This window comes from Jaculus jaculus, chromosome 4 (genome assembly GCF_020740685.1).
Source record: "Jaculus jaculus isolate mJacJac1 chromosome 4, mJacJac1.mat.Y.cur, whole genome shotgun sequence".
NCBI classification, from domain to species: Eukaryota; Metazoa; Chordata; class Mammalia; order Rodentia; family Dipodidae; genus Jaculus; species Jaculus jaculus.
In genome coordinates, this window is record NC_059105.1 from 48,479,299 (window position 1) to 48,503,696 (window position 24,398).

At 42.4% G+C, this 24,398-nt stretch overlaps 1 protein-coding gene across 5 annotated transcripts in view; it reads right to left on the reverse strand.

The window, feature by feature from the left end:
• The window catches only part of Myo1b (myosin IB), a 183,387-nt gene that overhangs the window by 11,843 nt on the left and 147,146 nt on the right, over positions 1-24,398 (reverse strand). For 2 of the 5 annotated variants that reach the window (XM_045147056.1, XM_045147057.1), the window contains exons 16-26: positions 21,857-22,057; positions 20,209-20,435; positions 16,938-17,138; positions 15,000-15,093; positions 13,890-14,039; positions 9,668-9,736; positions 8,108-8,194; positions 7,739-7,825; positions 5,826-5,912; positions 2,898-2,972; positions 1,545-1,679 (exon numbers count right to left, since the gene is read on the reverse strand). In XM_045147056.1, the coding sequence (XP_045002991.1) occupies positions 1,545-1,679; positions 2,898-2,972; positions 5,826-5,912; positions 7,739-7,825; positions 8,108-8,194; positions 9,668-9,736; positions 13,890-14,039; positions 15,000-15,093; positions 16,938-17,138; positions 20,209-20,435; positions 21,857-22,057 (1,413 nt within the window). The remainder of the gene's footprint in view (positions 1-1,544; positions 1,680-2,897; positions 2,973-5,825; positions 5,913-7,738; positions 7,826-8,107; positions 8,195-9,667; positions 9,737-13,889; positions 14,040-14,999; positions 15,094-16,937; positions 17,139-20,208; positions 20,436-21,856; positions 22,058-24,398) is intronic. The other 3 variants (XM_045147060.1, XM_045147058.1, XM_045147061.1) reach the window with 3 other exon arrangements.

The following is a 24,398-nucleotide window of genomic DNA, read 5'->3' on the forward strand; positions in this document are numbered from 1 at the left end:
CAGTCTTACTCTAAGGCACGTACTCTGCTATTTTCTATTCTTCCGTGTTTCGTTAAAAAACACTGGTAGTAGCAGCTTGCTTGGTCAGGCTTGTAATCCTAGCACTTGGAAATATGAGGCAGTAAGATTATGAGATCAAGGCCAGTTTGGGGATAAAAGCCAAGTTCGAGGTCATTTTGAGATCTTCTCTCAAAAATAAATATGTCTGTGTGCACAAGAACACACACAGTAATCTAAATTGACTTCATGAGCCACAACCACGCTATTGTTTGACAATCACTCCTCCAAATCACCTCACAGGAAAGCCCCTGCCATTGACTCTTGAGGATGCACTGAAGGCAGACAGGGTTGGCCAGGGGACAGGGACAGAGTTTTCAAAGGAGCAGCACAAGGAGTTCAGTTACAGGGGGTGGGGGGTGGGGCACTCCAGCGCAATAGCTCCAGGATAGTGAAACTGCTGCAGCCCTTCCCCAGGGCAAGGCTGCCCGCAGTGGTAAAGAGCCACACCCCCTAGCCGCCCAGGGAGGGGAGGGGAGAGCAGAGACAGAGCAGCACCCCCCCCCCCCCCCACCAGCATCAGCATCAGCAGCTCCTTGCTGTCATTTCTGAAAACGGTTTTCACATCAGACTCAGAGGGGCAGACAAACAGCGGAGAGGCTGCTGTATCTGTTACTGGACAGCAGATGGAATCTGGACTTGCACTAAGTAGCAATCATGGTGCTTTTAGCCATCACCAAGCTCACACTGCAGGGCAGGAGAAAACTGCCTGAAAGCTATCCCTGTTAGTCATTCCTTTGCCCAGTGTACTGATTGTATATCTGATACCGGCATGTATTTAACGCTGCACATGTTGACGAAGTCACTGAGACAAAGCCCTGCTGGGCGGAGGCGGCCGTGATGCTCACATTTCTTCCTGATGCTGGCGGTGCTTGATTCGCACCTGGAGCTGAATTGCTCGGACCACTCTGATGAAGTAGCAGTTGCCTCCTGTGCCCTGACACCCACATCACACTCTGCACTCATAGGAAACCGACAACATTCAACCTGAGAAAACTGATTTTTCAGCTTCCTCTGTTTTGGAAACAGGAAATCTTGTCTTTTAGGGACTTTAATGCTCTCTTTCTCTCCCATCAAGGTGTGTGTTGGTGTACGTGTTTAATAAATCTGAGAAAGTAAATCCATGTAATCTGTGGGATTTAACTACCATGTCTGAAGGTGTGCAGGTTTTATGGTTTTAATCTCCTGCAATGTTCCTTTAGTTAAAGAGGAAAATAAGCAAAACCTAACTACTTGGACCCCCTGGAATCTGAGGAGGAAGTGACGCAGCCCCCAGTTCCTCCCTCCCTCCCTGACCACAGCAGTGCCTGGCTCGTGCAGGACCTCTCACAGAAAACCACGCAGAGGAAAATGCTCCAAGATGAGCAGCCCTCAAGTGATCCTTGCCGAGGTGAAGGAAGATGTGTTACAAATTTGATTTTACATAACAGCATTCAAATGCTCAAAATAATATGAGGCCTGAGCAAATGCAACATCATCCTGCTTACCCTCCACAGGTGGAAGATCCTCTTTAGCTCCTTGTGAGTTGAATCCAGAAACAGATAAGGTCTTGATGGCCAATTTTTGTCTATTGGCGACAAGGAAGGCATCTTATTTTTCATTTCCAAGAAGTATTTTTGTACCTGTGTTGGGTTTGACAGAAAATACTTACTTGGATGATAAAAATGCATTAGGAAGGACATTGTTTTTATTGTACACATCCCATGACCAATAAAGGCAGTCTTTCATAGATTTTTGAGTTCTAGTCCCTAAAAGGCTTTATTTCCCTTGGGAATCCTCTATTGCACTCTTTCCTACCAGATGGGCAAATGCTAACGTCACAAAATGGTTAGCAGAAAAGAAGACTATTGACCCTAATAACGTGTATGGCCAGTAATCCCCATACAAGCCTGCATGGGAGAGCAGTACTGTTGCACAGGAGTATATGTGGCTGCTTACATTTAAATGATCTAATGCTCTAGTCACACTGAAACACCCGGGCACGCAGTAACTACACGTGCGTGGGAGCTGTTCTCATGTAACTTCAGGTTACAGCACATGCTCACAACTGTAGCAAATTCTGGACAGCACTGCTAGAATAAATAGTTCCCAACTTCGGATGGTTTAACTGACGGATTCTGAACTTTATGATCACAAAACCAATACATTCAGTAGAAACCTTACTGTGTAATTTTACTTCCCCAACCTCCCCTGGACCAGTGAGATACAAGACAACTATCTACACAGACTATGCTGCTAAGCTGTGAGGTTTGGCAGGTGGGTGTACGTAATGCATTCTTCCAATTAAACAATCACAACTCTATGAGGGTGGAGCTATTCTGAACTCTATTTTGCAGACAGAAGCTACTTGCTCAAGTCACAAACCTGTAAGTTTGGGCTGGGGAGATGGCTTACAGATTTATAAGAGGCAGTGCAGGTTGGCTGCATCATGTGATGCTTTCACAACACACCCTTCTCTGAAAGTAGAGGGCACCTAGAATCCAGCCTTGCTCCCCTCTGCCCCTATTCACCGACTTGTTTGCCAGCCCTGCCCTGCCAGCAGCTTAACAGGGTATGATCCTGGCTTTCTTGGGTTCACTTTCCCCATTTGCTCAGTCAAATCAGATTAACATTGTATCAATCACATATAAGCTGACAAAAACTAGTTACAATTCTACCTGAGAAAGGGGGTAGATGATACAAAAGGTTACTAACTCCTACTTAAAGAGTCAATCATCCAAAAGAGTCATAATTATTTAATCATTAAGAAAACTCATAGTCAATTTTCAGCAGTCACATCTTATTGACTTGAGTTGTAAATTTAATAATGTTAACTAGCACGACACAAAATGTCAACTTACAATTCTTTGGAGCGTAAACTCATAGATTTTCTTTCCAGCGTTAGCTCTGAAGAACTTCCTGTATTCCCTACGAACCTTCAAAAGAAGCAGATTAGTGATTAGGAAGAGGCTGGCACATGCTCGAGGTGAGCCTCTCCACAAAAGAAAGCACAGGGACCGTGCCTAGCCATGTCTTCTCTGGGCTGAGTGAGCTAAGTGCAGCATGCTCAGACGGTGGCTTAGGGAACACCAAACTAAAGAGTTGTAAACTGACAGCCCCAATATAAAATAATGTCTTAAACCAATGTTAGTTCTTACAGAGCCTTAGGATTTGACATGGAACACTTTATGGTGACTGCTGAAGCATCACAAACTTAAAGTATAATTCAGAAAATATGCAAGGTAATCCCTCTTCAGATTTTAAGTGGTAAAAATAATATATTGGAAGAAAATCTAAACTTCCATTATCTTCCATTCAACTGCACAAAATTTTCTCATCTTATTCCCACCCAACTTTATATTCACTATCATAGCACTTAACACATCTTGTTGTCATGTTAATTCATACACTTTACCATACTGACATAAACTATTTCACATACTTATAGCTAACAAATAACTAATGCTGAATGAATAAATAAGAGTCAAAATTTGAAGCTGAGGGGACATATTAAATAATATTTATTCCTACCCATATATAAATGGAAGAGTTAAAATTGGAAAAAATATTAACCTGTTTGTATAATTCAAATGTTATGAACTTTTTTTCCTTTAGTTTTCTGGCCTTAAATACACATTGTTTAAAAATATTTCTACATTAGGGGTTGTAAGACAGCAACCTGCAAGCCAAATTCAATTTATAGATAAATGTATTATACCCGTTTATAAGTTAAGAACTGCAACAACAGTTCTGATTGTAGGTTTCTCTTAATTTTTTCTATGCTCTGGTAACTGTGGGCCCCATTCCTGCCTGACAAGGAGTAGGTGACCCCCTCCAAACTGCACGTGTCTTGTAGCTCCTGATGCACCTGCTGCCTCTGCCTCAAAGATGCCACTGGTCTGCTCTCTGACATTTGAGCCCCAGATCCTTTCTACACACCTGAGAGTTACTAAGGTTTGACTTTTTGACATGCACTATTAGGCAGTTCTTCATTTCATTCATATTATAGCTATCATTCCTCTGTTAGCCACGGAATTGTTAGATTTGGCATTCCGAGAAACTCTGGCTTATTTAGGTAAAAGCACATGGAGAAGAAAGCAGGCTGGTTCGGTGGTTTGCAAGCACCTCAAGGACACGGCAGAAGTCCTCCTCAGATTTGGCAGCTGAATCTTATTTCCACATTCTTTCGATACTATATAGGGCAGGTCATTGCTATACACAGCACAACCTGGTGACAGTGGACTGTCATTTATGGAGATGGGGAGACTTCTGGAACACCAGGGATCTTAAAGGGATCTAAGTGTGCTTGTAGTCATTTTTCCATGAGAAAATCATGTCACTTCAATGTGCAAAACTACTGCTCATATCAATAAGACTTGCTTTTAAGGAAAAAAAAAAAAAGGAAGGACAACATTATTATAATCTTGGACTTCAAGCAAGTTTAATCTTATTCCCTAACAGTAACAGTGGAAACAATAAGATGTTTGTTAGAAACTGGGGAGGAGGGAGGTTATATCCAGGGCAAGACCACCTGACCTTCTGCAAAACAGCCCTGATCTGTAAGCCGAACTTGCTCTGAAGCCTGCTCTGCACCTCTCCAATGCAAAAATATTTTGACAACATATGCAATGAAAGCCAGAAAACTGAAGATATTACTGGCAGAGTTAACTACAGGGAAAAAAAAAAATCCTGATTCAATGTTGCTTTATTTTCTTCTTTTTATGTGAAGTATAATGCAAATTAGAGGATGTGATTTGAAAGGAAAAAATGTTTAGTTTTGTTTGACTTTTTAAAAAGCAGTTAAAGAACTTGGTTAGGAATCTGTAAAATAGAACATCTGTTAAATTCATATTTAAGCTACTTCTACATTACTTTGAAAATTACTTATGGATATTAAGAATAACAAAAAAGGATAATTTACTAAAAGTTTGTAGGCTGAACTTTGTCGGGGGAGGATTTAGATTGTTCACAGAAGTAATCAGGACACCTCAGAGGGGATTGAGATTCAGAAGCAATGATCTTGGCTAGTGTGCAGATATTCAGAGTTATTGGTTTAACAAATGTTGTTGGATTAACTAATATGAGAAGAATGACGAAAGAGGACTAGTGTAAACGGGGCCTAATCACCCTTCACAGGCAACCTGGGCGCTTACTTACTGAATGGTGGGAAGACCGAATCCTTCTACGGTCTAAAGGTTTTCAGGCCTCAGTGTTGTATTTACATATTTACTTATATGTGTCCTTTTCGTACTGTAGAAAACACCTCTGAAATAAACCTGTCTTAGTCATAAGCCATTTGGTTTTTAAATCTTCTCATGAGCTGAATGATTTCTATCACCTCATTCGTTAAAATCTGTGCAAGTGATGATTCAGTCAGAATGACAGTGGCTTTGAAGACAGCTCTACTCCAGGCAGTCCTTAGTGGAACCGACCAGGCAGACCCCGGGAAGCCAAGCCCGCCGTCCCCAGGCTGGTTACTGTGCATAGCAGATCAGCTTGGGACTGTGGCGTGTTTAAAAATATATACATTCAGAACGATAACGTGGGACAGAAGCAGACAAAAATAATCTTGAGTAAAATGTCATATTAAACTTATCATTTAAAGAAATCAATACCACATTAAAATGAGAAAATTAGTGTGCACTTGTTTTTATTCAAAAAGAAACAAAATTAGGCAAGCTGATAACTGTGCAGACCACCAGCAAGCGCCCTCAGTAGTTTTCTTGGGGTTAGTAGGTGGTAGGTTTAGGGAGTTCACCCTGGACAGGAAGAAGTGGTGGAGAAAGTACCTTCAGTCCAAGCCAGTAAGCCCAAATGACAGCAACTGCATGCTTACGCCTAGCCTCCTCCTTCAAGCGTTTCAACTCCCTTCGAGCCTAGAATGTTTTAGATCGTAAATAAAAGAGCCAGCCCAATGCAGGCAGCACAAATGAACAGAAAAAAAGATGCCTCCCCCCAAACAGAAGAGCCAAATTCATTAGCAGGATTGCAGAGTGACAGAGGAACAGTGCATGGCCATTTCAACCCAAGAATCCGTGGAGCCGCTATAGCTGCCTGGGTTTCAGTGCACTCACACTGTGCTCAGGGAAGGGCCACTGGTTCTGCACCCAAGGTAGTTACCTCCCAATCCGCACTGCCATCCTTTTCCTCTTCTCTCCTCCTGTCCCATTCTCTCCCTCTTCACCTCCTTTCCCACACTCATCCAATACCCTTACTGAAGCCTTAGAAATTCACTTTGCTGACAGCCCAGGGGCTGAAGGAGCCGTGAAGCTACGTTCATCCACTTTGAGATGAATAAAAAATGACATTAGAAAAACTGAGATGACTAAAGATGTCTCTGAAGTATAAGCAAAAAGTAAAAATAACAAACACAGACGTTCTTTCCAGTTGAAAAGCGAGAAGGAGCATGTATGGAAATTAAATTTCATGGAGGTGTAATTTAGTGGTAAAATGCCTGCCTGGCATTCAGAAGGCTCCAGGTTCAATCCTTGCTATCAATCAAACCAAAATAATAAAATAACTTTTAGCTAAGGTTCCAAACAGTGAACTATACTAAAGACTGAAGTCAAGCAAAAAGTGAACAATGGACAGGTTCAAAAATTACATTCAGGAAAAAATGTAAATCAATCTTACCCACACTGTTTGAAAAGACAGAAGCAAGCATTAGCATTGATTTTTCAAGACATTATACTACTGACACTGGGAAATCCCAGCAATCACAGCTTAGGAGCCTTTTGGTCTCTGGCAGGACAGTTTCCTTAGTTTACTAAGGAAATCATTTGTTTTTCACAGATTTGTAGAAAAAACACAGTGAATAACTTTGTTTAGTTTTTGGCAAACAAAGTGCTATATGCAGCCAAAGGTTGACTTTTCTCACAGATGAACTTACAAGGTATCAAGGTAGATTTTAAAACACAGGGCTCTGCAGATACTTGTGTTTTTAACTGGAATACACATTTTTTTTTAAAAGCAAATATGACCTCTGATTTTCTGAGTAATAAAAAGCATCTCAAGCTCTTGTCCTTTGGGGTATGTGAAATGTTCAGAGCCCACGACCATGCCTGGCTGGGGATTAGTGAGTGTTTCAGGAGGCCTTTGTTCCTGAAAACAAACAGCCAATGCTGAAATTCCTGGGATTCTTCAGTGGCAAGTATGGCTAGTTTCCTATGAACACAGTCCCCTGTGAAATCACAGATGAGAATTCTTTTCACATGTAACATTTTGCTTATAATAGCCAATAGCTGCTACGTTCCTCATGGAAGTTAATTTCATTCATGGATTATAATTTTTTTTTTTTAAGGCATGCAGTACAGACATGTTGCATCAACACACTATGGAAGACAAACCCAAACCTTAACATTTTCAACATGCTTCCCCCACCTCCGTGAAGACACATTTAGAAACTTGCCAGCATAGATCAATAGGTTAGGGAGAGGACTAAACATGCAGGTTAATGAAGAGATTTTTTTTTAAAAAAAGCAACTATGCTACTGCTTTATTAGTAAGAATTAGACTTGCACATGTAGAACCCTCCTATGCTAATACACTGGCACTACCACCCCACCCTTATTAACCTGGCCACAAGGACATGCACCCGTGAGAGCCACTACCAACCGCAGTCCTTGATCTCTTATATGCTACAGGTAAGGGTCGGTTATTGCAGGATTCTGGGATGGCGTGGTGGGACGTGTGCATCAAGTACCTTTGATCCAAGCCAGTAAGCCCAAATAACTGCAATAGCATGTTTATTCCTAGCCTCCTCCTTCAGCCGTCTCAGTTCCCTTCGCGCCTGTGGTGCATTTGAAAAGGAGTTACAGAGACGTTTAGAAGGCAGGAAAGGTTACTGCTGCTGCCCAACAGAGGGAGAAGGAGAGAGACACCAGTTACCACCAATAGTCAACGCAAAAGCGTGTGCCGCCACCCCACACCGACACATTGGAAAGAGCAAGAGGCAAACGCGTGCTCAATAGCTTAAGCCAGTGAAAACAGTTCTTGGCCCTGAGTCTGAGCGTCCGTCCGTGGGCACACGCATTACTCCCCACCCATGGCCTTCTTCGGGCCTCTGTCCTACCTGGGCACCGTGCCAGTACGCGGCGATGGTTGTGGCTGCCTCCTGGCAGCGCTTCTGATGCTTCAGCTCCCTCAAGATTTTTCGAGCCTATGGCACAGAATCACCACAATTAAAAAAAAAAAAAAAACCATGAAAAAAAGAAACTCACAGTGATTAGAAAATATTCCCACAAGAGATGAGAGCTCTGACAAACGCCCCAGTGAAACAACAGTCTGAGAGAAAGGAGATTCTGTGGCTGAAGACACCGGGTGTGATGGCTGGCCTCCACCCAGATGGGCCAGCAGCCTCCTGCCCAGTATGCCAGAGGGAAAGGGGAGCGCAGCATGTGCGGCAAAGGCCTGTCCTCACAGTGTGACCAGGGATCCTCTCGGGCCCACTGCATGTCTTTTGTTATTGCTGTCGTGAAGGGAGCTGTAGCACTGCAAAGGCAGTGGACTCTTTCCAGGAGTTGCTATAGTCTGATTTTATGGGACCAGGAGAGCCCCTCACTAGGAGGTGAGCCCTGGGAATGTTCTCAGAGGTCTCTGGCTTGCAGACTGGGTTCCAGGAACTGGGTCAGGAATGACCCTGAGGCAGCAGGTTTGCATACTCTGATCACTTTTTGTGTTTTCACATGAGCTGGGGCTCAACCAAGCTCTGTGATCGCCGGGGTCGAGCAAAGGTCAGTCAAAGCAGCTCCACTAATGGCCCAGCAGCACCCTTGGCAGAGGCAGTAAAGTACGGGCACAACCTCAAAGCATCCTTCTAGATCCAGCCCGTTCTACGAAATCTCCTAAGACTAAGCAAGGATCAGTAACTTCCTATAAGGAAAGGATGGCAAATAATTCTGCCTTTGCAAGCCACATACCCTTATCACAATTATGGACTTGGCCATTCTCAACCTAGAACAGCTGTCCTATCTGAAATAAAGAAATATGGTTGCATTTGCATGCACCATTGTTTATAGACGATGAAATCCATATTTCACAAGGTTTTCATAGGCTATGAACTCTCTGCTTTTTGTTTGCACAATTGTTCAACAAGATAAAAACTATTCTTGGCTTCCAGGTTGTAGGATCACAGAACACAGGCTGGATTTGGCCTGAACCCTGAACCAAGCCTTGGCAGGAAAGACCTGGAACCAGGTTAGTCACTGACCACCCCCTCGCCCTCCCACAACTTCCCTTGGCCTGAGCTCCTTTGGTCATCGTGGGGAAGCCTGCAGGAAGACACTCAAGTCATGGATGCTGTTGGGATGGGAGTCAGCAGGACTCATGGATCCTGAAGGCAATGGCTACAGACAGCCTTAATTTAAAAACAAGGGGCGTGAGGGCATTGGGATCACAGACAGTATTATTTCAAGGACTTCCTGCTCAGAGAACAAAGCTCTCGAAAGGAAAGCTGATTAAGGAAGTAGCCAAGACATGGTCACCAGGGTCTCCCATCTGGCCCAGAGTATTTACTCAGTCCTTGCAACTGTTGGCAAGACAGGCAGGAGACGGAGGAGTGGTCCCCTGCAGAGTGAGCCTAAAGACATCACCCTTTGTGAAACATCTCAACCTCCACTTCAATAAAACTCACCTTCCAGCCCCGGATGTAAGACTGAATCACCAAGGCAGAGCTCTTTATCTGCTGATACCGCTTTTGTTGCTGTGGGATAAAAGAGGAAGATATGAGCAGTTGTTTTTGCATAGCTGCAATGTGGACACTGAGAAAGGAGATTTGCTCACTTAGAGCAATGCACACTTCATCACCCGCACTTTGTGTGAGTTTGTGTGTGTGCAGGCGCACATGTTTGCAGAAGCCAGAGGGCATCCCCTGTGTGTTGTTGCTCCTTGGGCACCTATTTCTTTGTTATATATATTTTTTATTGACAGCTTCCATAATTATAGACAATAAACCATGGTAATCCCTCCCCCCCAGCCACTTTCCTTTTGCAACTCCACTCTCCATCATATCCCCTCCCACTCTCAATCAGTCTCTTATTTTGATGTCCTGATCTTTTCCTCCTATTATGATGGTCTTGTGTAGATAGTGTCAGGCACTATAAGGTCATGGATATCCAGGCTATTCTGTGTCTGGAGGAGCATGCTGTAGTCCTACCCTTCCTTCGGCTCTTCAGTCTTTCCACCACCTCTTCTGTAATGGACCCTGAGCCTTGGAAGGTGTGATAGAGATGTCTGAGTGTTGAGGACTCCTCTGTCACTTCATTTCAGCACTATGATGGACACCTATTTTTGAGACAGGGTCTCTCACTGGCCTTGAACTTTCCAAGTAGGCTAGAGAGGCTGGCCAGCAAGCCCCACGGATCTGCCTGACTCTGTCTCCCCAGTGCTGGGATTGTAAGTGTAGATTACTATGTCTAGCTTTTTGTAAAACTTGGGTTCTGGGTATTGAACTCAGTTCCTCACCAAGTGAGTTACCTCCTAGCCCTACCCACACTTAACATGTAAAGAAACCAAAATACTAAATAGCCCAAAATTATCACAGTAAACCCAAAGTACAGATGAAGGATGCTAAGTATAACGTCTAGTTTGTACACGTCCCACCTGGATCATCATCTGTTCTTTGCATAGCACTGTAATGTTCAAAGTTCTGTGCTGCTAACCCCCAGTGACACATTCCGAATGGGTGCACACTGACTTCTGTGCCCACTCTTGTGTTCTACCCCCTTGGTGCCACTTCTTACCATACAACTTACTGGGTCTACTTCTAACCTCCCCAGTTCCTCTTAGGTTTGTGGTTTTACTCTGCTTCAAGTTGGGAAGCTGAGTAGAAATTTCAGTTAACTGTCTGGAGAGATTTCTCAGTGGTTAAGGCTCTTGCCTGCAAAGCCAAAGGACCAAAGTTTGATTCCCCGGGACCCACATAAGCAGATGCACAGGGTGGTCCCTGTGTTTGGAGTTCATTTAAAAAAAAAAAAAAAAAACACCAAGCAAAGAAATTTCAGTTAACTGATATCAACTGAAGCCAGGTTCACAAAGACTCATGAGAATGGATGTGTAAGTCTGGCTCCCTCCTTGGCTACAAGGGCTGGCAGAGTGTACCCATCAGTGTTGTGAAGGCTGAACGAGAACGTTATAGTCCAACAAGCTCAATGCCCAGAAGCTTTGCTCACTCCAGGGCTGATGCCTCAAACAGTGAAGTGGCTGGCATTCTCTAGAAAAGTGAGCGGAGCTCTGCCAGTCATGGGTTTAGAATGCCTAGCGGGACAAAGGCACCTCTGATAATTCAAAGGTTTTCAAAAAAGGTCTTGTTGAGCACTAGGTTGCTTGACTTTTGTTCTCTGAGGCAAGAGAGGCCTTCCAGGGGCCTAGGCTCCACTGTGGAAGGGTCACGGAAGGAGACTGGCAGTTATCATGGTTTAGCTATGGAGTGTGCCCACTAACAGCTTGTGTCCTCAACTGGCACTATTATTTTGGAGGTTGGTGGGACCTTCCGAGGTGGAACCTAGCTGGAGGATGCATGGCACTAACGGCCTGCTCTAAAGATTACACCTGCTCGCCCATCTCTCCTCCTCCATCCCTCTCTCAGCTTTTGTCGCCCACAGGTGAGCAGCCTCTATCACATGCTCCTACTGCCGTGGTTTGCTGTCTCACCATGGCCCAGAATCAATAGGACCAAAGCCTATGGATTAAAACCTCTGAACTCATAAGCCAAAAGAGAGATTTCTTCTCTTAAGACAAGGTCTTTCATTGGCTTGGAACTTGTCAAGCAGGCTAGACTGGCTGGCCAGCAAGCCCCACGGATGGATCTGCCTGCCTCTGTCTCGTTCGTTGTTAAGTGAGTCGTGATAGCCACAGGAAGGTCCAACACAGCAGCCAAACCAATGAGAACAGGCAGGAGAAGCCCGACGCCCTAAGCCACTCACGCTTGCTCCCTCAGTCTCATCTTCCTTTATCAGCTGTCCAATGAGGAGCTGGAAATCACTACGATTTCTCAGACAGTCATGTTACGTGCACAAATGATGAGCTACATCTACACTTTTGACATCTACTTGGTACTTCTGTTCTTCCTCTTTTAATTCCTAAATCTAGAAAACAACTATATCTCACTTTAAACTTTATCTCAAGGAGTTATGAAATATCACAAAATATGGAATAATTATCTGAAAAGCATTCAGGAAATCTTGAGTTATTGATGAAAAGAAAAAACTGAATTACTCATTGAGTTAGATAGCACAAGCATGTGGTTCCGAGTTGAGACGAATACAACGCTAAAGTCCATGTCGACGCTGGGGAGGGGACCAACAGGACTGCTGTTCCTGTTTCTGTCTGTCTTCATCTTTCCAACCAAAGGGCCCTTTCAGGAGGCCATCCTTACCCATCCTATCTAGAGTTTGATCCCACCTTCCAATTACTCTGTATCTCATTTCTCTCCATCCCAGGCCTTACAGAAGTCTTCAACTGTCCTGCTTAGTTACTTGCTGGGGTGCCAACTGTCCCTGGCTAGATATAAACATATCAAGTCCGATACTATGCTGTCTGGTCCACTTTACTATTCTCAGAGCACAGTAGGTGTTTCAGAGCTGTTTGCAGAACTTAAGATAGAGGAACTGAGTATTCGCACCAGCTTTGATTTTCTTAATGACTTCACAATTAAGTGACACAAAGGGGTCCTTCAGGGTGGGCTATTTGTTGATCTCTTTCGCAGGCAAACCGAAAATAGCATCACAAACTTCCAAAGAGTTAAGCTACCATGTACATGGAGGAGAATTCACAGCCACTGAGCTGGGTGACAGCAGTCCTTTGTGTCTTAGCAGCATAGACATGACTGGTTCAAGGATGCCTGAACATGTTCACATTGTAAGGCAGGCTGTAATCTTGTGACTAGAATATACATTTTAAAGACACTCTTTTAAATATCAAGCAAATTTTCTTCAGCTTTACCATTTAAATACCTCACTGATTTCCAAAATTTATAAATAATAGACTAAAAGGTGTTTTATGAGCAAAAAGCATGCGGCATCTTAATTTTGTCTTAGAGCAAAACTGCTCTATAGCTGTAAAGGAAGCACATACTAAATGAGACCTGATTGCAAATTTACATCATTTTCCAACTCACAGACTTAAATCACTCTGTAGTAAAGAAGCAGAGAATGAAAAATATTTGGAAGCAGTGTTCTTTCTAATCACCAAAATCCATTTTGCAAGAATACAACCCAAGCTTGAGCTTGGTTATAAGCAAACCTTCAGACCTCTCTCAAACCTGTGATATACTTCAACAAACACTGACAATCAAGTGATAAGTTCCCAAAAGAACTTCCAAATAGATAATGTTAATTAAGGAGCCATACTTTATTACTGAATCTTTCTGTATAGCTAAAAGAACCAGTTCTCTAACAAATCCAGTCCTTTAATAGAAGTCATGGTTTTACTAAAACATACTTCAGGTATGTAAGGAGAGCCATCTTCAACGATGCTACAATAAATTCTGAATAGTCAGCCATTTTAGAAAATTGAACCAACCATAGTAAAGGGGTTCAATGAGACAGTCTTCTCCAATCTGATGAAAAAATTAGAGGTTAATTTTCTACTAAATCCTCTAGGTCAATGGGAAGTAACGTGAAATACTAAATACAAAACTTGAGTTTTGCCAGTGACAGCTTTGTGACCATGGGCAAGTTACTCAGCAGTTTAGTGTCTTCATTTCCCCATTTTTAAAAGAATTAAAATAAATCATAAAAGCGTCAGTCTCATAAGGCTATTGGGAGAATTGGTCATATAAAAATCACAAATGCAGTAAATACATAACAAATGCTGACAAGTCCGTATCACTGTCAGGTTACAGATGGGATGCTTACAGCGTATCTCCTATACCAGGCAGCAATCACAATTTGGCTTTTCTTCATGAGCAGGAAGTGTGTGCGGCATTTCCACCCTCGGTAAATCTTCTGAATAAGAGTGGCCAAATCCTCCAGCCGCTGCTTCCTGAGGTCTTCCAATTTGAATAACTAACGAGAAGTGAAAAAAGAGAGAGAGGTGATAGATGGAGTTGGCATACTTGAAGGGAGTTCTTAGAAGGTGAAATGCCTACGCGTTGCAGCCATTTACACTAATGATACATGACATCGCTCACAGCATTTGAGAAAATATTTTGATGCAGTCACGAAAGATTCATTTATTCTAGTGATTCAGAACCTAGGACACATCACAAAAGAGCTGAGCTGAGCTTATGCTGGCCTGCCCCCTCTCTATGAGGGTGAAGTTAGTTCAGGTGGAAACTTGTGACCCCACGATGTTCAAAAAAATTCTTGATGCTGGAGCATGGTGGATTTCAGGTTTCCAGACTGGGGATGGTCAACCAGCAATCGATAAGAACATCCCAAACCCTGGTCTCCAGTGTGTTAGGTAAGGAGCACTCTGGCAACTTTTCTCTCTTTAATAAATTGAATGATTTCTCATATATTCTAAATTTCAGTTTATGGCCATACCACCCTGGACACGCCCGATCTCATCTAAATTTCCTGATTGTCAAATCAACTGTGATACTAACTACATGACAACCCACTCATTTACATGTGAAAAGGCTCCATTAACTCTGAGTTCTGTGAATTTGAAAAGTGTTCTTTTTAACTTCTGAAGAATTGTCATGGGCATATTTCATGCACCTCTAACGGACGTATAGCTCCAAAAGCTGCTGTGCAACTCTGATACAGCCTACACAGCCAGAGTCCCGACTGCTATGAATAACGGAGGTTTAACCATGGTTGTGACTGTTTATCATTTAAGTATTATACACAAGCTCTCTCACAATCTTTTATTTGTCTCAGCTTATTATGTTACTGATAAACACAAAAGTGTGGCATGCACAGTGGTAGCTACGGTATTCCATTATTATAATAAACATTTTTTAAAAGTCAAGAACTAGCTTGCATACATGTGACTTAAGTTCAAAGTGTAAAGGTACTCACTGTCCTTGGGTTTCTGATGAATATCTTCGATCTACCGAAGGAGTATTCTTCCACAGGAACCTCTAACTCGTTAAACAGCACCTCCACACCAGACCTACGGAGAATAAGCAAACCCCAACAATGGGTTTCCTGAGTCACAAGAATAGCTTTTTAAAAATTTTTTTGTTTATTTTTATTTATTTATTTGAGAGTGACAGACAGACAGAAAGAGGCAGAGAGACAGAGAATGGGCACGCCAGGGTCTCCAGCCACTGCAAACGAACTACAGATGCATATGCCACCTTGTGCATCTAGCTTACGTGGGTCCTGGGGAAATGAGCCTCAAACCAGGGTCCTTAGCTTCACAGGCAAGCACTTAACCACTAAGCCATCTCTCCAGCCCCACAAGAAGTTTTATGTTATCTTATATCAGGTTCTCATTGGTACAAGAAATACAATTCTAAGTATAATTGCTCTTTTAGTAATAATCCTTCTACCAAATGATTTTCAAGATTGAATTCACAAATTAAACCAAACCAGTAAACAAGAAAGAAAGCAAATGTGGGTTCAGAGCTATGAGGTCTTAGATATAACAGTCTCTTGATTTCATTAGCAGAGGTTAGTATTTGTATCAAAGATATCCTAATGACCTATCAGCCAGGGCACCAGAGGACAAGCAAAAGGCTCACATCTATACTGAGCCCAATCAGTTAACTCCTGAAACATTTTAAATATTGTTCCTTCTCCCGCCTTCCCCCCGCCCCCACCGCCGCCATGGCAAAGCCCGGAAGTGCTAAGAGGACAGGACAAAGGGGACTAAAGAACTCAGGCCTCTTGTGTTCGGAATGAGACTTTGGCCCTGGTTTCAGCATCAATTTTCATACTAGCCTGGCTCCACCCGCCTGTGAACCAGGTAGGGAATAAATGATGTCTATGTTATGGCCTGTTTACCAGAAATACCCTAGAAATTAGCAGCATGAGTAGCAACAACACCCTGAGCTTACATTATTGGGTACAGAATTAGACATCAGAGACTACACCATATGCCTGATTTCTGTCTCTTCTGTAACCCAGGGTGTGTGTCTAATTACTACTGATGTTCCATGAAAGGCTGGGTCCACTGAGAATGTGGAGGAAACATCAGAACCATGAAGCAAAAATCCCCAGGTGTCTCCCTCACTCTGCTGACCCTCGTGCAGCATGCAGACATGCAGAGCCCTCACTGAGGGCAGTCTGTGATGGACAGTGCAAGGAAAGGTGCCTGCACAGCCAGGCCTGCTTTCTCTTGGGCTGAGGCTGCCCACCAGCATGCACGTTCTCTCTGCATGTGGGCAGCTTGCAGGTGATGGGGGTGTTCGCAAGGGCAGGCCTGCGGTGTCCATCCACTGTGTCTGGGCAGAGTACCAATCATGGCAAACCAAGGAAAAGTCCTACAGTCCCAGAACCCAGACATCCTCTGCCAGCCAGCTTGCTAGCAATCGTGCTGACACTGAATCCTGTCTGCTTCTGCTATGTCTAGTGGAGACAGACAAAGGACAAGATGGGACCTTCCTTTCACCCTCTAACTCTTTTCTGGTGGCAAATCCCTCAGGTGAAAAGCAGCGAGGCGAGAATGAAGAACTAAGATGCCTCTACTCTCTCCACCGACCGTTCTACGCAAGTTCACGTGTCAACTAAAAATGGCCTCCTGTGAATTTACCATGGGCTTATTTTAAACATGTATGAGCATGTACAGTTCTAAGTGTGGATTTCATAAGTCCTTTTAAGATCTTAGAGGAGATCAAGACCTCTATAATAAATTGAGAATTAGCCCAAACAGTATCCCAATTAATGAAAGACAGCCTAAAACAGATTATACCTAATTTTTCATACAATTTTGTCTTGCCTCACAGCATATGGGGTGAGGGGAGCAAGTTACTTTGATAGTTTAAGAATGATTGCATTCAATAAATTGCTTACCTTGCTGGTCCTTTCCAGTGAGGCCAGGTTTGTTTGCAAAGCATTTTGTACCTTTCCAGGCAAGGTTCATAGGCCTGCCTGAAGGCATAGCCTGCACGTCTCACTCGAACATTCTCCAAAAGACCCAGGTACCTGATCTGGTGACACACCAGACTCTCATTGAAGATGTGAGCTGCTTTTTTATCATTTGGCTTGATACACCTAAAAGATTTTGAACATTTTATGTTTTGAATTCTTCCTGTATGGGAATGAGCTGTACAATTTCTATAAGTATGTCAAGTCATTTCACAGCAATTGCTCACGATTCTTGGGAAACCAAGTTCTTGCTTTCTAATTATTTCAAATCATTAACAATCAACTAAAAACAAGGCAACTCTGATACCATGCCATTAAAAAAAAACTACTAAAACATGCAATGGCACACCAATGAGTATCACTGACATTTTGCTGAGTTACAGAAGCTCAGCCCGAGACTGGACACTGTAGTACTCCATTTACATGATGTTTATGCAAAGCTAATCTGAATCAGTGCTGCTCTTACCTCTGGAGAGAAGGGGTGGTGAGAATTCCCACAAGAGAACCTCTTGAGAGGATGGGCATACCAGGGCTTCTTGCCACCCAAATGAGTGCCAGAGGCATGCAACGCTTATGTGGCTTGCCATAGGTACCATGGATTGAACCCAGGCCAGCAGGTTTTGCAAACAAGTACCATCTCCCCAGTCCCTATTTTCTTTCTTTCTTTTTGTTCCTTTTGCTTTTCAAGGCAGGGTCTCACTCTAGCCCATGCTGAGCTGGAGTTCACTCTGTAGTCTCAGGGTAGCCTCAAATTCATGGTGATCCTCCTATCTGTGCCTCCCGAGTGCTGGGATTAAAGGTGTGCGCCACCATGCCAGGCTTTGTTGTTGTTTCCGAGGTAGGGTCTCACTCTAGGCCAGGCTGACCTGCAAACTCACTATGTAGTCCCTGGCTGGCCTCTTACTCACAGTGATTCTCCTACTTCAGCTTCCCAAGGGCTGGGATTCAAGGCATATGCCACCATACCTGGCCCTTATTTTTCTTTTTAGTAGAGCACTTTGCTACTTACGAAAGACTGTATTACCAGCCTCCTCTGCAAGTGAAATGACCATATTCGGGCCACTACAATCAAAGCAGAAGCAATTTAAGCTGTTCTGGTCCATCTGTGTCTTTCACAAGCGACTTGTTTCTCCTTTCTTCCAGCTAAGTAGGCCTTTGCCACCTAGCTGAATGCTGACGTGATAGACAGGCATCTTTGATCAGCAATTAGGAAACCATCCTGGAAATGGCAGAGCCACAAAGCAGAAAAAACTGCCCTACTGGCTCAAGAGCCCTTATAGTCAAAGTCACATAGATATAAATGCCAGACCTATAGAAGTCTTTATTAGCTTTGGGTAATAATGCAATAATCCCAGTGGTGACTAATACAATTGCTAAACACTCATGGTTATGGCTGCCTAACAGTCAAATAAGTCCCAAAACATGTGCATTCTCTAAGGACAGTTGAATTATATCTTGTTTACTCTTGGTGTTGTATGTTTCCCCTTTGACCATTTATAAGGACAGTGTCTACTCTATGCCTTAAATATGGGCAACAGATCAAGAGAGTAACTTACGAAGTTCTGACTGAGACTACTACAGATACGTTCAACAGCTAGATAAAGGAACCATGGACACCGAGTGGAAAAAAAGAGTTTAGCTATACAAATGAAATCTGCAACTACAACAGTTCTAGGCGAAAATGTGTGATCACAGATTTATAACCTTGGGATCTATTAAGGTTTCTTAGAGAACAAGTAGAACTACTAATGAAGGGTAACACAGGAACTCTGGGGGAAAATGGTATTGTTTTATGTCTTGACCCTGTCAGTGGTTCCAAAGTAAACATAATGATTAAAAATAGTTGGGCTGGAGAGATGACTTAGTGGTTAAGGTGTTTGCCTGCAAAGCCAAAGGATCCTGGTTCGATTCTCCAGGACCCAGGTAAGCCAGATGCCCAAGTGGGGGGCACGTGCGTCTGGAGTTTATTTGCAGTGGCTAAAGGGCCTGGCACGCCCATTCTCTCTCTCTGCCTCATTCTCTCAAATAAATAAATAAAATACATTTTAAAAGTGGGTAAAAATAATCGAACTGTTCACCTCAAATCTGTGCATATCACATCATGTAAACAACCTTCAAGAAAACACCCATCTGACAGAAAAAAAAAAAGCAACTGAACACAGAGAACTTTCTAGTATTTTGTGGAAACCAGACTTTCTTCCAATCCATGTTCTAATCTAGGTAAAGCAAGCCAGGGTATTTTGTCCATTGATGTTTCTACTGATGTAAATATCCAGTAAACAAAATACAGGAATCCCCTGCACTCTTGTTTCCTTATAACTGAGTTGCAAAGCCATCTGCAGGACATTATTTGTGGTGTGGGTATGCTCTGACATAAGACAAATCCTGAGCCTCATAGATCTTTCCTGAATCTTGAGATGTACATCAATGATGACTCAGAAGCAGGAAAAAAAAAAAAAAAAAAAAGATGTGAGGGGGTCTTAAGGAGTCCCTCCTATTATGGTGAACAAATCCAGGTTGCTTTAGGAATCATTTCTCTTGGGCCCACAACTCTTCCTGGAAAAGGGTCTGGATCCTACTGAACCCCAGAATTGATGGCCAGAGGTTTGATTCACCATCCTGCTCTAAATTATTTTTACACTGGTGCCAAGAAAAGAGTCTTCTGAACACCTTCAGAAGAACATCTTATATTCTGTTTCTTAATTTTTCATTGAAAAGAAGTAAAAATGGGGCTGGCTTGGCAGTTACAAGTGCTTGCTTGCAAAGCTGGCCAGCCTGGGTTCAATCTTCTAGCACTCATGTAAAGTCAGAAGCACAAAGTGGTGCAAGTATGTCTGGTATTTGTTTGTAGCAGCAAGAAGCCCTGGTGCACCCATGCTTCCCCCCCAGTAAATAAATAAAAAAAAATATCTTTACAAAGCAGTTAAACATGTAGTTGAGAAGACCCAGGCACTAATCACTCAGATTCCTGAAGTGGCCACTGTCATACCCATCACATTCTTCACCTTCACTTTTTCCCTTATTTGAGGGGGAAAATGTAGAGTGTTATTTTTTTTTTATTCCAGCCTCAGATAACTTATTATTTGGTCTATAACTGATAGCTACCCTCCGCTTGGGTTATATTCAGATTTAAGCAAGTAAGAGAATGATGCTTCTTGAGTGCTATTAGTGGTCAACATTGCTGTGCCAGAAATACCTGATGTAGTTCGGATTCTTAGTCTGAAGGTTTCTCATCAGAGTAGCCACAGACGCCTTGAACTGGGACCCTGCGGTAGGAGGCCTTTTCAGGTTGATCTTGGCAGGATTTCCTTCTGGGAACAAGGATTTGATGAGGGCGTGGCCAGCCTTCCACATGGCTTGGGACAAGTCTCGGTATAGAAGGTCATTGTTCTTGTCAACAAATCCTTCCACCTGGTACAGCACCTAGGAACGCACGTAGGACTCAATGGCTGTCATATTGAATATGATAACATCAAACAGAGTTAAGAATGCCCCAAGACTACTTCGGTCTCTTCCTTCAGCATCAAAAAGTCTGAACACGTTAGTCACTCTAATACCAAATTTGCCTCCAAGTTGAAATTCCATCTGGTTACATGTAGGAGAGATCAAAATACATTCTATTACCCTTTAGGATTTGTAAGAATAAGCTCAAAAATGTTATCATAACATTTTCAAAGGATTTTTACATTTTTTTGTTGCCTGAATATATTTTGAGGATTTTCTTTCTTTTTTTTTTTTTGGTTTACAAGTGCCAATTCTAGTTTACTTAAAACTAGACAGGACAAACGGAAGTAACACAACATTTTTACAGACATCCTCAAGCATCAGAAGAACTGAATGAGAATGTCTCTTTTAAAAAAATTATTTATTTGAGAGACGGAGAGATACACACACACACACACACACACACACACACACACACACACAACATACACACAGAGGGAAGGAGGGACCGAGATGGAAGGGGAGGAAGGGAGAGAAACAGAGAGGGAGAATGGCATGCCAGGGCCCGATGCTGCTACAAAACAAACTCCAGATGCACGTTCCACTTTGTGCAGCTGGCTTTACATACAAAAGGGGAACTGGACCCAGGTTGGCAGGCTTTGCAAGCAAGAACCTTTAACTGTTGAGCCATCTCCACCACCCCAAGAATGCATCTTTTAATAATACAAGCCAAAGGAAACTAAAGTTACTAAAGTTCAGACATTTTGAAATAAAAGGTAATTCAGATAGAACCTAATTTTTGCTAAGCGTAACTGAGAACTTTCCTTTTGAAGATTGTATTCTTATTTACAAAGGCAGCATTAATGGTACACAAGAATTGTTTAGGATTCAAAAATTAACCTACAGCCCAAATTGTTTTTATTGTTAATGTTACATATTGAAAAACATAAGACTAATACCATCAAATGTTAACTAAAGTAATGTTTGTCTCATTTTTTTTAAGTAGATATTTTCCTTAGTGTATTCTCCCAATGTCAATCTAAGAATTATTTTTGTTAAATAGCCTGTGTTACTACAATCAGACAGTAAATGTGATCCTTAATTGTTCTGACACAGCTCTTTTATTGAGCTAGGTTATGATTTATAGAATGGCTTAAAGCTTAAAAAAGAGAAGTAATGTTCAAAAATCTGTATGGTTCATGAAGTTGGGGGGCATTGCTGTCAGTGGTTTTTGTGTTAACAAGATTTGGCTCAATGTGGTCCAATATAATTTCTACTAACATTTGCTGATCTAGTTTGCAGTCTGCCATCCACACTAGCCAGTGTTGGGCACACCTATCTCCAAGGTCCAGGCCCCTGAGTGAGCGTCTGTGCTGGGTGGGACAGCTGCTCCCTCGTACCTTGCCGGCATAATGCTGGATTCTGAAGCAGCTATGGGGCAGAGATGTGTCATTGAGGAAGCGGGAACACTTGCTCATCCTGCTCTCGAAGTGCTGGTGAGTGGCACAGATCTGGTTCAGCTTTTCTAAGAAGGTCTCATCGGTGACCGTGCCAGGTCTCAGGCACTCCTCATCCAGCATGGCCAGGATTCCGTTTGTGTTCTGCAAGAAAACAAAGAGAAGGTTTCCTTCCTTGCTCAATGCATTATTTTAATAACTAGTCCTAATTATTCCATCAAACACAATCAGCTGAATCAAAAAAAATCTGTCCAGTTATAACAAAAAACAGACAATGAAATAATAAAAGCCACAGAAATCAGCCAATCCGCAAAGGATCCCAGGTGTGTGTACGGGGGGAAGACGTCTGTCCTCCCCTCCCACAGAACACCTTGGCTAACTCAGTACAAGTTTAGTAGACCTCAAATCAAAAAAAAAAAAAAAAAAATCAAACAGTGTGACAATCCAATGTCTATAACATGCCATCAATTACAGGGCAGTCTCCTATGGCTTTTGATTTAAGCTTAGGAAGGAAATTCGTTTCATATGTTACTAAATTATATTCAAAATAAAGTTGAGTTTCTAAACTAGAAAAATGCTGTGATTCTAGATGCTGTAATCAAGCTGTTTTCAGAGCATGTGTAAAATAAAGCTCTTGTTCCATTTAAGATTTATAAATGGATGTTAGACATGAGTACAAATTTACTTGCTATGTATTCAGACTCCATGATCTTATTTATTTCAAGAGCAGAAAGCCCTCAACTTGAATCAGAATCCAAGAATTTTCTATTTTGCTACATAAAGGCTGCACTTCCTTGGACTGCCCCTCCAAGACCATAGGTCATGATTCCAGAAACAATCCACTCCACTGACCATCAACTCCACCCACTTCCCCCAAAGCGAAGGCCTCTGTCCCCCTCCCCTTGTCTTCAGGAGGCCATGACATCCTTTGACCAGCATTTATTCATTCCACACAAAACCCAAGGGAAGTGTGGGCTCTCAGGAATCAAGTGTGTTCATAACATCCCCAGAATAAACATTATTGTTTAAATGATGCTGGAAGGAAACACTTCCTTTATGTACCAAGGCTTTTATGTGAACATGAGTTTCTTCAATCACACAGCAGGGGCATTTCGGACTGAGATAACCTAGTTAGATTAAGTATATTACATTTCCCCTCTTCCTTAAAAAGTAATCACCAAGTACAATGTTATGTTTATGACGAAAAAGCAAGCTCTTTGAGAATTCTGAAAGTTAAAGTTCTTCCAGTAGATCACCTTGTTCACTCAATTACCAGGAAAATGGTCAGAAAATCTACTGCTTTTTCTGAATTTTAGGCTAAAGCTTCGATTTTTTGTTTTGTTTTGTTTTCTGAGGTAGGGTCTCGCTCTAGCTCAGGCTGATCTGGAATTCACTATATAGTCTCAGGGTGGCCTTGAACTCACAGCAATCCTACCTCTGCCTTCCAAGTACTGGGATTAAAGGCATGTGCCACCACACTTTGCTTAAGCTTTGAAATTTTTATGTGGATTATCAGCGTTCCCATTCTAAAGCTGATGAGATTTTTCAAAATGAAGTTTATTTTCTACTGGAAAACACCAAGGCTTTAGAATATTGTGTTTCATGTTCAACTGAAATAAAGATGTATCTTTTAAGAATATCTTATCCACTGATGGAAAAAAAAATGAGCTTATTACATTAATTTCCAAAAGGGTTCATGTAAGATGTGCAGAACATGGTGTGTTTTGTGCAATGTCCAACAGCTCGGAAGTCTATAAGACAATGAGGTTCACACACTCTCTCAAATTACTCTGTCAAGGTCTTAAGCATAAAACAAAAGTTTCCTGTTTTCACACAAAAATACCCCTTCCTACAATTACTCCATTAACAATAAAGTAAAGAATATGGTAGAAAGACAAAATATCTTGGATTCAAACAGCTTTCTAGAAATTTTCAAGTAAGTTTCTACATTCTAAGTCTCTTCACATGCACACATACCTCAGTCATCTGAAAAACCGCAGGGTTCGAGGCCACCTGTACCACATGCATTGGCCTCTTTTGTACACTTAAGAGTTCTGAAGCACCAGTTCACCTTTTTCCTATTTTATCTTAACTTAATCTAGAGGGTCAGTAGAGTTCTAGAGATGAAATGGATACTTTGATTTGCAAAAGCCTAGAGGGCAGCTCTCAGCCTGCTCTGATCAGCGGGCATATCCCCCAGAGCCATAGGTGGGCTCCACGCGTCTAGTACACACGGAAGTCTGGTGAATGTGATGTCCCAGCATCTGAAAGTCAGAAAGGGGCAACAGGAGGGCATGGCCCTCCCGCTAAGTGCTACAATGTCCAGCTGACTGTACATGTGGCCAGGAGCTGTCTATGAATGGTCTCTTAGCACTACCACGTGTCCAGACATTGTAGTTCCATAGAGAAAAGTGTGAAATGGTGAAAATACTTACACTTAACAGCAAAAACAGTGACATCAGTTAGAGATGGAAAATTTCTTTAG